The sequence below is a fragment of the Gallus gallus genome, chromosome 20 (assembly GCF_016699485.2).
Source record: "Gallus gallus isolate bGalGal1 chromosome 20, bGalGal1.mat.broiler.GRCg7b, whole genome shotgun sequence".
NCBI classification, from domain to species: Eukaryota; Metazoa; Chordata; class Aves; order Galliformes; family Phasianidae; genus Gallus; species Gallus gallus.
This window is the reverse complement of record NC_052551.1, coordinates 2331850-2344242: the sequence shown is the minus strand read 5'-3', so window position 1 is coordinate 2344242 and position 12393 is coordinate 2331850. Positions and strand designations below refer to the sequence as shown.

At 55.8% G+C, this 12393-nt stretch overlaps 1 protein-coding gene across 5 annotated transcripts in view; it reads right to left on the bottom strand.

The window, feature by feature from the left end:
* Nucleotides 1-12393, bottom strand: part of LOC101752265 — a 50222-nt gene that overhangs the window by 19901 nt on the left and 17928 nt on the right. For 4 of the 5 annotated variants that reach the window (XM_040650815.2, XM_040650814.2, XM_040650816.2 and 1 more), the window contains 6 exons: nucleotides 6386-6511; nucleotides 5657-5818; nucleotides 5309-5398; nucleotides 1390-1515; nucleotides 661-822; nucleotides 313-402 (listed from right to left, as the gene is read on the bottom strand). In XM_040650815.2, coding sequence (XP_040506749.1) covers nucleotides 313-402; nucleotides 661-822; nucleotides 1390-1515; nucleotides 5309-5398; nucleotides 5657-5818; nucleotides 6386-6511 — 756 coding nt within the window. The remainder of the gene's footprint in view (nucleotides 1-312; nucleotides 403-660; nucleotides 823-1389; nucleotides 1516-5308; nucleotides 5399-5656; nucleotides 5819-6385; nucleotides 6512-12393) is intronic. The other variant, XM_040650818.2, reaches the window with a different exon arrangement.

The following is a 12393-nucleotide window of genomic DNA, read 5'->3' as shown; positions in this document are numbered from 1 at the left end:
CCCGCCCTGCGTGCTGATGCTTTATGCAGATGGGGGCCAGCACTCTGTTTCAGCCGTGCAATGAGGGCAGGAGAGAACGGCTGCCACAGTGCTCTGTTTGCAAGCAAGCAACTTTCCAGGTCACCTGCACACCGGCACGCTGTGCTAGCTCAGCCCTGAGCTGGGTTGTTCTTTCCATGCCTCAGGGCCTGGCCCACCAGCCCAGCCCTCACCTTTTCTGCATTCCCCATCTCCCTCAGATCCATCGAGTAAAGCCCGTGCCCTCGGTGCAGTGCCACTGACACGTGCCTGCCAACACTGGGCTTTGCCTACCTCTTCTCGCCTCTGTGTTTGCTCGCGCTCCAGCTTCAGCCTGGTCAGGTACTGCCTGTACTCATTGAACTCTTTCAGAGTGCAGACCACCTACGGTGAGACAAGGGCAGATGGCTCCCAAGAACTGTCGAGGTAGCTACCCACGTGGCCTTCCACAAATGTGCAGGCCCCCAGCAGCAGGGGAGCTGCTCCTCTCTCCACCCTCCCCTCCCCAGCTGTGGGGCTGCTGCCTCCTCCCTCCTTCGCAGGGACCAGAGGGCTCCTCCCTGCGGTGCCAGGCCACTTCCCGGCTGCCTGGAAGCTCCTCCCAAGGAGACCTGTGTTGGTCAGCCCAACATCCAAACCTACTTTGCCATCGTTGGTGACTAAGCCCCTTTTCTTCAGGTTCTGCAGGTTGTCTTGGCGGTTGTGGTAGTCCTGCAGATGTGGGTCATGCAGGCTGTTGTATTCTGTGCGCAGACGGCGACAGTACGGATCTCCCAGATCAAAATGAGGAGAAGGCTGGTGAAGCTGGAAGAGATGTGTTGCAGAGTGTGAACGGGGAAGGAGAGAGCAGCAAAGAGACAAAGACGCTTCCAGGCTGTTCACGCACACGGGCTGGCCTCTTGCACACCCAGTTGGAGAATGAGCACGTTGTGTGCATTTCTAAGTGGTTTTTCTAAGTCCTCCAAGAGAGAAAGCAGGAGAAGGTTGCACCCTCCTCCAGGAATGACCCGGTGTCCACATTTCTGGCTGTGCCAGGTGGGTGCCGGCATCCCAACACGCTGCCAGCAGCTGCGGGCAGGGCCCCAGCCACCTGCTTGCCTGGTGCCAGGTACGGTAATGGAACTGGTGCTGGCAAGCTCGTCCGTGTGGAGAGCCCAATTTTCAGAACCTCTCCTGACCACTGGGCACTGCTGTTGGTAAACCCTGCACTGTCTCCCTGCTGTGGAGCCAGGAGCGTCCCTTCATTCCCCCACACAGTTGGAGCAACGGGCCGCAGTTCCCTCTGCAGAGCAGGTGGCCCCAAGGCCTCCTTGGCACGATGGCAATCCCAGGAAACAAGAGGCCTTCTTGACCCTTTCCTCCTCCTCTCACCTTTTCCCCCAGCTTTGTCCTGCAGAAGACAGGCTTGGTGCCAGGCTGCACAGGGATTTTGACCCCGAGTGGGAGGTCCAGCAGCCTGCTACCGCCTGCTCCAACTTTCCGTCCTCCGGGTCGGAGCTAGAAAGACAAAGACAAAGACATGCTTGGACACTCAGGCACTCCAGTCCCCTCTCCAGCCCACCTCTGCTCCCTTTGGCAGCTCCCTTCCCACTTCTTAACCTGATGCCGGGATGTGCAGAGAGGCGCGATTCCCTGCAAGCCTTCTCCAGCGCCGGCATGAGAAGATGCCCCTCAGCCTCTGGAGAGCATCTCCAGCCCCAGAGCAGTCCCACATAGCCCAGGCTGCTGCACTCAGCCCTCTCTTGAGGAAGCAGCACTCACCTCTCCGCTCTTCCCCGCTATGCTCAGCAGTGCGTTTGGATTTCGGAATCCAGCAGTGCCACAGCGCTCCATGGCTCCTTACAGGAACTCTCTGGGAGCTGCGACCCTCCGCTGCCACCTCTCGCTAGAGCTGCAGCGAACTGAGGCCACCCCAGCCGGAGCCTCAGCCTGCAGCTTCATGTCACGCTCACGCACTGTTGCATCATAATGTCATCACAATGTCACCGTGCCCCCACCCGGCAACCCTGCAGCTGCATGGAGGCCCCTCCGGGCGCACTCATGGCAAGCTGCTCCAGCTGGTCCTGCCTTGAGCCTAAGATGCTTGGTGCAGCCTGAGGCCTGCTCTAGGTTTCCTTGGCTTCCATCACAGGCGATGCTGCATATGGAAGAAACACCTTATAGGGTTGTGCCAGAGATGACACTGAAACAATGTGGAATGAGAAGGGAGAGCTGCCCTGTTTTTCTGTTGTAGAATCTTAGAATAGTTTGGGTTGGAAGGGACCCTTAAGGTCACCTTGTTGCAACCTCCCCGCTATAGGCAGGGATACCTCCCTCTAGCCCAGGTTGCTCACAGCCCATCCAGCCTGGCCTTGAGTGCTTCCAGGGAGAGGGGACATCCACAACCTCGCTGGGCAACCTGTTCCAGTGTCTCACCACCCTCACAGTAAAGTTCTTCCTGATATGTAGTCTAAATTTGCCCTCTTGCAGTTTAAAACCATTTCCCTTCATCCAGTCGCTACCCGCCCTTACAAAAAGTCCCTCCCCAGCTTTTCTGTAGGCCCCTTCGGGTACTGGAAGGCTGCTATAAGGTCTCCTTGGAGCCCTCTCTTCTCCAGGCTAAAGAGCCCCAGCTCTCTCAGCCTGTCCCCGCAGGGGAAGTGCTCCAGCCCTCTGATCATCCCCGTGGCCCTCCTCTGGACCTGCTCCCACAGCTCCATGTCCTTCTTGTGTCGGGGGCCCCAGAACTGGACGCAGTACTCCAGGTGGGGCCTCGCAAGAGCAGAGCAGAGGGGCAGAATCACCTCCCTCAACGGGCTGTCTGGCAGACTGCAGGCCCGTGGAAGGGAAGGTGCTGGTGGTGTTCCCTGGCTTCTGCTCCGTTTGGGTTTCCCACATGGGTGTGAAAGAGGTGCAATCCAGGGACTTTTGAATGTATTCAGGCATGCCAGGAGCAACTCGCCCAGAGTCTCTCCGGATGGGGGGCATGAGGTCAGGTGAGCTTTGGAGGTCCTTAGAGGGACAGCTCTCCTTGCCACCTCTTGGGCAGGGCTCTTTGACAACAGGCCTCCCGGAGCTCACTTGTAGCCCGCGTGCAGCCTGAGCCTTCGAGCTCTGCTCTGATATGGAGCCCACCTTCCCACATGCCGTGGTGCTGGCATCCAATGCTGCACTTAAGGCCTTTGCTTGCAACTCATTCTCTATGGTTTTCTTTGCTCTTGAAACTACTTTGCTGACAATGGATTTGGCATGCCTAAGAAGCAATTCTTGCTCCTCCTCTTTCACTTTGGAGGCAGAGTTTTCAAGTGCTCTCCTTTCCAGTGCTGTCATGGTTTTATGATTTTTGGTTATGGATATGCCACACCGTAACATCATGTAGTGCACTAGGAGTTCTAGAGTTGATGCTCCAGTTCCAGGTGCCTGTCCAGAAGGGAAGAACTACATCCCCCAGAGGACTGTTGGCTGTTCTGTTACCGTTTCCGCTCAGAGCAAAAGATAAAAGCCATTCGTAGATCACTTGACCTTCCCTTTTGCTTTTTGATCTTGGCAGCATGTGAGCTCCCTAGATTGTCTTGCCTCAGCATTAGAGTAAGGCCTTTGGTTTTCAGACACTCTCTCATTTTATATGATTTATTAGCTTGAATACAAATTATATTGTATTATATTGTACTATAGTGTGTTCTCTTGAATTCCGATATCTTATTTGGTAAATTAGTTTGTATTTCCTAAGATCATTGCCACTGTTTTGTTTTTTGGCCCATCTCTCTCCTGTTCTCCCTTTTCATCCTTTCCCTTTCCCGGGGTGTGGATCTGTAGGTCCCCCTGCCCCATTAGTCACGGAACCGGGCCAAACCAGCCCATAAACTGCTGACAAATGCTGCAGCTCAGATGTGAGACCTCAGCAGCGCTCGGTACTGGTTGGATCATGGGCAGCTTTTCTCTCTGGCTTGTTGCTGGGCTCTGCTCTTCTGATGAGCCTCGTCCTTCCTTCCGGCTCTGCCACGACAGAGGCACCTGGGATGGCTGCGGCTGCCTCTGAGAGAGACGGTTGATGGGAAGCTCCACGGTTTCAGAATGTTTGCAGCAGAAGTCTTCCTCCGAGGGAGAAGCTACAAAGGATTGCAACACGCTGGAAACACTTCCAGCGGCTTCTCAGGTGGCTTTGTGGAGGGAAGCCTGCGAGGATGCTTTGTCAGAGGCTTCCTTCCCTTCCTTGGGTTTTCCTGTTCTGCAGGTCATCCCAGCAATGGACTGCTCCCACAGCCTGGCTGCTGGCCTTGGCTCAGGTGCACTGGATGTGCTGGGTTCAAAGGAATTCTACTTCCAAACTTTCTTCACTATCTTCCCTGCAACATTCCAGGCCAGCAGTGCAATTTCCTGCTTGTGACTTAAAGGTGGCATCTCTGAAGGCTCTGCTCTTTTGGCACTCCTAAGCACTCGTTGCCCGTTCTTCTGGGGAGCCCTCCTTGAGGAGCAGGCAGGCTGATCCATTGCCTTCAACTTCCCTGTTACTTCTTTGAACACAGTCCCAGTCACCTCTTGAAGATGCTGGGCTTGTTGTTTAGACATCGCTCTGAATGTGCGATCTCTGGGGAACTGTGGATTTGTTGTTGAGGCAGCAACGGTAGGGATGCTTCTGGGGAGTTTGGAGCCTTCCCTGCCCAACTCAGGTTTGGGCAACTTCTCGGGCAGCTTCACTGCACGTCCTGTGCTCTTTGAGTCTCCCTGAAGGCCGTGCTGCATCAAAGCCACCTTCCTTCTTCTGCGTTGGCCAGACTGGAGATTAAGGCATGAAGGAGAGGGCCCAGCTGGTTTGTGAGGCTGCAGTGGACTGCCCACAATGTACTCCACAGGACGGGACGGGAGCTCGTCCACATCCATCATTAGTCTGCGGGCAGATTTTTTCAATTTGGACAACTCCTGATGAAGCTTTTCCTGGAAGGGAACAGCAGGTTTAGGAAGAGTGGGTTTAGGCCTGGTCATGTCGCAGAAAGTACCTCCCGCCCTGCGTGCTGATGCTTTATGCAGATGGGGGCCAGCACTCTGTTTCAGCCGTGCAATGAGGGCAGGAGAGAACGGCTGCCACAGTGCTCTGTTTGCAAGCAAGCAACTTTCCAGGTCACCTGCACACCGGCACGCCGTGCTAGCTCAGCCCTGAGCTGGGTTGTTCTTTCCATGCCTCAGGGCCTGGCCCACCAGCCCAGCCCTCACCTTTTCTGCATTCCCCATCTCCCTCAGATCCATCGAGTAAAGCCCGTGCCCTCGGTGCAGTGCCACTGACACGTGCCTGCCAACACTGGGCTTTGCCTACCTCTTCTCGCCTCTGTGTTTGCTCGCGCTCCAGCTTCAGCCTGGTCAGGTACTGCCTGTACTCATTGAACTCTTTCAGAGTGCAGACCACCTACGGTGAGACAAGGGCAGATGGCTCCCAAGAACTGTCGAGGTAGCTACCCACGTGGCCTTCCACAAATGTGCAGGCCCCCAGCAGCAGGGGAGCTGCTCCTCTCTCCACCCTCCCCTCCCCAGCTGTGGGGCTGCTGCCTCCTCCCTCCTTCGCAGGGACCAGAGGGCTCCTCCCTGCGGTGCCAGGCCACTTCCCGGCTGCCTGGAAGCTCCTCCCAAGGAGACCTGTGTTGGTCAGCCCAACATCCAAACCTACTTTGCCATCGTTGGTGACTAAGCCCCTTTTCTTCAGGTTCTGCAGGTTGTCTTGGCGGTTGTGGTAGTCCTGCAGATGTGGGTCATGCAGGCTGTTGTATTCTGTGCGCAGACGGCGACAGTACGGATCTCCCAGATCAAAATGAGGAGAAGGCTGGTGAAGCTGGAAGAGATGTGTTGCAGAGTGTGAACGGGGAAGGAGAGAGCAGCAAAGAGACAAAGACGCTTCCAGGCTGTTCACGCACACGGGCTGGCCTCTTGCACACCCAGTTGGAGAATGAGCACGTTGTGTGCATTTCTAAGTGGTTTTTCTAAGTCCTCCAAGAGAGAAAGCAGGAGAAGGTTGCACCCTCCTCCAGGAATGACCCGGTGTCCACATTTCTGGCTGTGCCAGGTGGGTGCCAGCATCCCAACACGCTGCCAGCAGCTGCGGGCAGGGCCCCAGCCACCTGCTTGCCTGGTGCCAGGTACGGTAATGGAACTGGTGCTGGCAAGCTCGTCCGTGTGGAGAGCCCAATTTTCAGAACCTCTCCTGACCACTGGGCACTGCTGTTGGTAAACCCTGCACTGTCTCCCTGCTGTGGAGCCAGGAGCGTCCCTTCATTCCCCCACACAGTTGGAGCAACGGGCCGCAGTTCCCTCTGCAGAGCAGGTGGCCCCAAGGCCTCCTTGGCACGATGGCAATCCCAGGAAACAAGAGGCCTTCTTGACCCTTTCCTCCTCCTCTCACCTTTTCCCCCAGCTTTGTCCTGCAGAAGACAGGCTTGGTGCCAGGCTGCACAGGGATTTTGACCCCGAGTGGGAGGTCCAGCAGCCTGCTACCGCCTGCTCCAACTTTCCGTCCTCCGGGTCGGAGCTAGAAAGACAAAGACAAAGACATGCTTGGACACTCAGGCACTCCAGTCCCCTCTCCAGCCCACCTCTGCTCCCTTTGGCAGCTCCCTTCCCACTTCTTAACCTGATGCCGGGATGTGCAGAGAGGCGCGATTCCCTGCAAGCCTTCTCCAGCGCCGGCATGAGAAGATGCCCCTCAGCCTCTGGAGAGCATCTCCAGCCCCAGAGCAGTCCCACATAGCCCAGGCTGCTGCACTCAGCCCTCTCTTGAGGAAGCAGCACTCACCTCTCCGCTCTTCCCCGCTATGCTCAGCAGTGCGTTTGGATTTCGGAATCCAGCAGTGCCACAGCGCTCCATGGCTCCTTACAGGAACTCTCTGGGAGCTGCGACCCTCCGCTGCCACCTCTCGCTAGAGCTGCAGCGAACTGAGGCCACCCCAGCCGGAGCCTCAGCCTGCAGCTTCATGTCACGCTCACGCACTGTTGCATCATAATGTCATCACAATGTCACCGTGCCCCCACCCGGCAACCCTGCAGCTGCATGGAGGCCCCTCCGGGCGCACTCATGGCAAGCTGCTCCAGCTGGTCCTGCCTTGAGCCTAAGATGCTTGGTGCAGCCTGAGGCCTGCTCTAGGTTTCCTTGGCTTCCATCACAGGCGATGCTGCATATGGAAGAAACACCTTATAGGGTTGTGCCAGAGATGACACTGAAACAATGTGGAATGAGAAGGGAGAGCTGCCCTGTTTTTCTGTTGTAGAATCTTAGAATAGTTTGGGTTGGAAGGGACCCTTAAGGTCACCTTGTTGCAACCTCCCCGCTATAGGCAGGGATACCTCCCTCTAGCCCAGGTTGCTCACAGCCCATCCAGCCTGGCCTTGAGTGCTTCCAGGGAGAGGGGACATCCACAACCTCGCTGGGCAACCTGTTCCAGTGTCTCACCACCCTCACAGTAAAGTTCTTCCTGATATGTAGTCTAAATTTGCCCTCTTGCAGTTTAAAACCATTTCCCTTCATCCAGTCGCTACCCGCCCTTACAAAAAGTCCCTCCCCAGCTTTTCTGTAGGCCCCTTCGGGTACTGGAAGGCTGCTATAAGGTCTCCTTGGAGCCCTCTCTTCTCCAGGCTAAAGAGCCCCAGCTCTCTCAGCCTGTCCCCGCAGGGGAAGTGCTCCAGCCCTCTGATCATCCCCGTGGCCCTCCTCTGGACCTGCTCCCACAGCTCCATGTCCTTCTTGTGTCGGGGGCCCCAGAACTGGACGCAGTACTCCAGGTGGGGCCTCGCAAGAGCAGAGCAGAGGGGCAGAATCACCTCCCTCAACGGGCTGTCTGGCAGACTGCAGGCCCGTGGAAGGGAAGGTGCTGGTGGTGTTCCCTGGCTTCTGCTCCGTTTGGGTTTCCCACATGGGTGTGAAAGAGGTGCGATCCAGGGACTTTTGAATGTATTCAGGCATGCCAGGAGCAACTCGCCCAGAGTCTCTCCGGATGGGGGGCATGAGGTCAGGTGAGCTTTGGAGGTCCTTAGAGGGACAGCTCTCCTTGCCACCTCTTGGGCAGGGCTCTTTGACAACAGGCCTCCCGGAGCTCACTTGTAGCCCGCGTGCAGCCTGAGCCTTTGAGCTCTGCTCTGATATGGAGCCCACCTTCCCACATGCCGTGGTGCTGGCATCCAATGCTGCACTTAAGGCCTTTGCTTGCAACTCATTCTCTATGGTTTTCTTTGCTCTTGAAACTACTTTGCTGACAATGGATTTGGCATGCCTAAGAAGCAATTCTTGCTCCTCCTCTTTCACTTTGGAGGCAGAGTTTTCAAGTGCTCTCCTTTCCAGTGCTGTCATGGTTTTATGATTTTTGGTTATGGATATGCCACACCGTAACATCATGTAGTGCACTAGGAGTTCTAGAGTTGATGCTCCAGTTCCAGGTGCCTGTCCAGAAGGGAAGAACTACATCCCCCAGAGGACTGTTGGCTGTTCTGTTACCGTTTCCGCTCAGAGCAAAAGATAAAAGCCATTCGTAGATCACTTGACCTTCCCTTTTGCTTTTTGATCTTGGCAGCATGTGAGCTCCCTAGATTGTCTTGCCTCAGCATTAGAGTAAGGCCTTTGGTTTTCAGACACTCTCTCATTTTATATGATTTATTAGCTTGAATACAAATTATATTGTATTATATTGTACTATAGTGTGTTCTCTTGAATTCCGATATCTTATTTGGTAAATTAGTTTGTATTTCCTAAGATCATTGCCACTGTTTTGTTTTTTGGCCCATCTCTCTCCTGTTCTCCCTTTTCATCCTTTCCCTTTCCCGGGGTGTGGATCTGTAGGTCCCCCTGCCCCATTAGTCACGGAACCGGGCCAAACCAGCCCATAAACTGCTGACAAATGCTGCAGCTCAGATGTGAGACCTCAGCAGCGCTCGGTACTGGTTGGATCATGGGCAGCTTTTCTCTCTGGCTTGTTGCTGGGCTCTGCTCTTCTGATGAGCCTCGTCCTTCCTTCCGGCTCTGCCATGACAGAGGCACCTGGGATGGCTGCGGCTGCCTCTGAGAGAGACGGTTGATGGGAAGCTCCACGGTTTCAGAATGTTTGCAGCAGAAGTCTTCCTCCGAGGGAGAAGCTACAAAGGATTGCAACACGCTGGAAACACTTCCAGCGGCTTCTCAGGTGGCTTTGTGGAGGGAAGCCTGCGAGGATGCTTTGTCAGAGGCTTCCTTCCCTTCCTTGGGTTTTCCTGTTCTGCAGGTCATCCCAGCAATGGACTGCTCCCACAGCCTGGCTGCTGGCCTTGGCTCAGGTGCACTGGATGTGCTGGGTTCAAAGGAATTCTACTTCCAAACTTTCTTCACTATCTTCCCTGCAACATTCCAGGCCAGCAGTGCAATTTCCTGCTTGTGACTTAAAGGTGGCATCTCTGAAGGCTCTGCTCTTTTGGCACTCCTAAGCACTCGTTGCCCGTTCTTCTGGGGAGCCCTCCTTGAGGAGCAGGCAGGCTGATCCATTGCCTTCAACTTCCCTGTTACTTCTTTGAACACAGTCCCAGTCACCTCTTGAAGATGCTGGGCTTGTTGTTTAGACATCGCTCTGAATGTGCGATCTCTGGGGAACTGTGGATTTGTTGTTGAGGCAGCAACGGTAGGGATGCTTCTGGGGAGTTTGGAGCCTTCCCTGCCCAACTCAGGTTTGGGCAACTTCTCGGGCAGCTTCACTGCACGTCCTGTGCTCTTTGAGTCTCCCTGAAGGCCGTGCTGCATCAAAGCCACCTTCCTTCTTCTGCGTTGGCCAGACTGGAGATTAAGGCATGAAGGAGAGGGCCCAGCTGGTTTGTGAGGCTGCAGTGGACTGCCCACAATGTACTCCACAGGACGGGACGGGAGCTCGTCCACATCCATCATTAGTCTGCGGGCAGATTTTTTCAATTTGGACAACTCCTGATGAAGCTTTTCCTGGAAGGGAACAGCAGGTTTAGGAAGAGTGGGTTTAGGCCTGGTCATGTCGCAGAAAGTACCTCCCGCCCTGCGTGCTGATGCTTTATGCAGATGGGGGCCAGCACTCTGTTTCAGCCGTGCAATGAGGGCAGGAGAGAACGGCTGCCACAGTGCTCTGTTTGCAAGCAAGCAACTTTCCAGGTCACCTGCACACCGGCACGCCGTGCTAGCTCAGCCCTGAGCTGGGTTGTTCTTTCCATGCCTCAGGGCCTGGCCCACCAGGCTTCTTCCGGGTTTGGAGCCCGTTGAAATCTCCCGCCGTTGCCCAGGCAACGCCCACGCGCTGCGTCAGCCGCTCTCGTGAGAGCTGCCGGGCTGCTTCGTTGGCACCGGGGTTCCCTGAGCGAAGGAACCGTCCGAAATCCCTTTGAACCACGCGGTCGGTCGCTGCTGACCGTCCGGGACGGCTCCGAGGCAGCTGAGATCGGCGATCAAAGGGCTTCTTCCGGGTTTGGAGCCCGTTGAAATCTCCCGCCGTTGCCCAGGCAACGCCCACGCGCTGCGTCAGCCGCTCTCGTGAGAGCTGCCGGGCTGCTTCGTTGGCACCGAGGTTCCCTGAGGGAAGGAACCGTCCAAAATCCCTTTGAACCACGCGGTCGGTCGCTGCTGATCCGTCCGAGACGGCTCCGAGGCAGCTGAGATCGGCGATCAAAGGGACCGGGATCATTAGTTACGGAACCGGGCCAAACCAGCCCATAAACTGCTGACAAATGCTGCAGCTCAGATGTGAGACCTCAGCAGCGCTCGGTACTGGTTGGATCATGGGCAGCTTTTCTCTCTGGCTTGTTGCTGGGCTCTGCTCTTCTGATGAGCCTCGTCCTTCCTTCCGGCTCTGCCACGACAGAGGCACCTGGGATGGCTGCGGCTGCCTCTGAGAGAGACGGTTGATGGGAAGCTCCACGGTTTCAGAATGTTTGCAGCAGAAGTCTTCCTCCGAGGGAGAAGCTACAAAGGATTGCAACACGCTGGAAACACTTCCAGCGGCTTCTCAGGTGGCTTTGTGGAGGGAAGCCTGCGAGGATGCTTTGTCAGAGGCTTCCTTCCCTTCCTTGGGTTTTCCTGTTCTGCAGGTCATCCCAGCAATGGACTGCTCCCACAGCCTGGCTGCTGGCCTTGGCTCAGGTGCACTGGATGTGCTGGGTTCAAAGGAATTCTACTTCCAAACTTTCTTCACTATCTTCCCTGCAACATTCCAGGCCAGCAGTGCAATTTCCTGCTTGTGACTTAAAGGTGGCATCTCTGAAGGCTCTGCTCTTTTGGCACTCCTAAGCACTCGTTGCCCGTTCTTCTGGGGAGCCCTCCTTGAGGAGCAGGCAGGCTGATCCATTGCCTTCAACTTCCCTGTTACTTCTTTGAACACAGTCCCAGTCACCTCTTGAAGATGCTGGGCTTGTTGTTTAGACATCGCTCTGAATGTGCGATCTCTGGGGAACTGTGGATTTGTTGTTGAGGCAGCAACGGTAGGGATGCTTCTGGGGAGTTTGGAGCCTTCCCTGCCCAACTCAGGTTTGGGCAACTTCTCGGGCAGCTTCACTGCACGTCCTGTGCTCTTTGAGTCTCCCTGAAGGCCGTGCTGCATCAAAGCCACCTTCCTTCTTCTGCGTTGGCCAGACTGGAGATTAAGGCATGAAGGAGAGGGCCCAGCTGGTTTGTGAGGCTGCAGTGGACTGCCCACAATGTACTCCACAGGACGGGACGGGAGCTCGTCCACATCCATCATTAGTCTGCGGGCAGATTTTTTCAATTTGGACAACTCCTGATGAAGCTTTTCCTGGAAGGGAACAGCAGGTTTAGGAAGAGTGGGTTTAGGCCTGGTCATGTCGCAGAAAGTACCTCCCGCCCTGCGTGCTGATGCTTTATGCAGATGGGGGCCAGCACTCTGTTTCAGCCGTGCAATGAGGGCAGGAGAGAACGGCTGCCACAGTGCTCTGTTTGCAAGCAAGCAACTTTCCAGGTCACCTGCACACCGGCACGCTGTGCTAGCTCAGCCCTGAGCTGGGTTGTTCTTTCCATGCCTCAGGGCCTGGCCCACCAGGCTTCTTCCGGGTTTGGAGCCCGTTGAAATCTCCCGCCGTTGCCCAGGCAACGCCCACGCGCTGCGTCAGCCGCTCTCGTGAGAGCTGCCGGGCTGCTTCGTTGGCACCGAGGTTCCCTGAGGGAAGGAACCGTCCAAAATCCCTTTGAACCACGCGGTCGGTCGCTGCTGATCCGTCCGAGACGGCTCCGAGGCAGCTGAGATCGGCGATCAAAGGGACCGGGATCATTAGTTACGGAACCGGGCCAAACCAGCCCATAAACTGCTGACAAATGCTGCAGCTCAGATGTGAGACCTCAGCAGCGCTCGGTACTGGTTGGATCATGGGCAGCTTTTCTCTCTGGCTTGTTGCTGGGCTCTGCTCTTCTGATGAGCCTCGTCCTTCCTT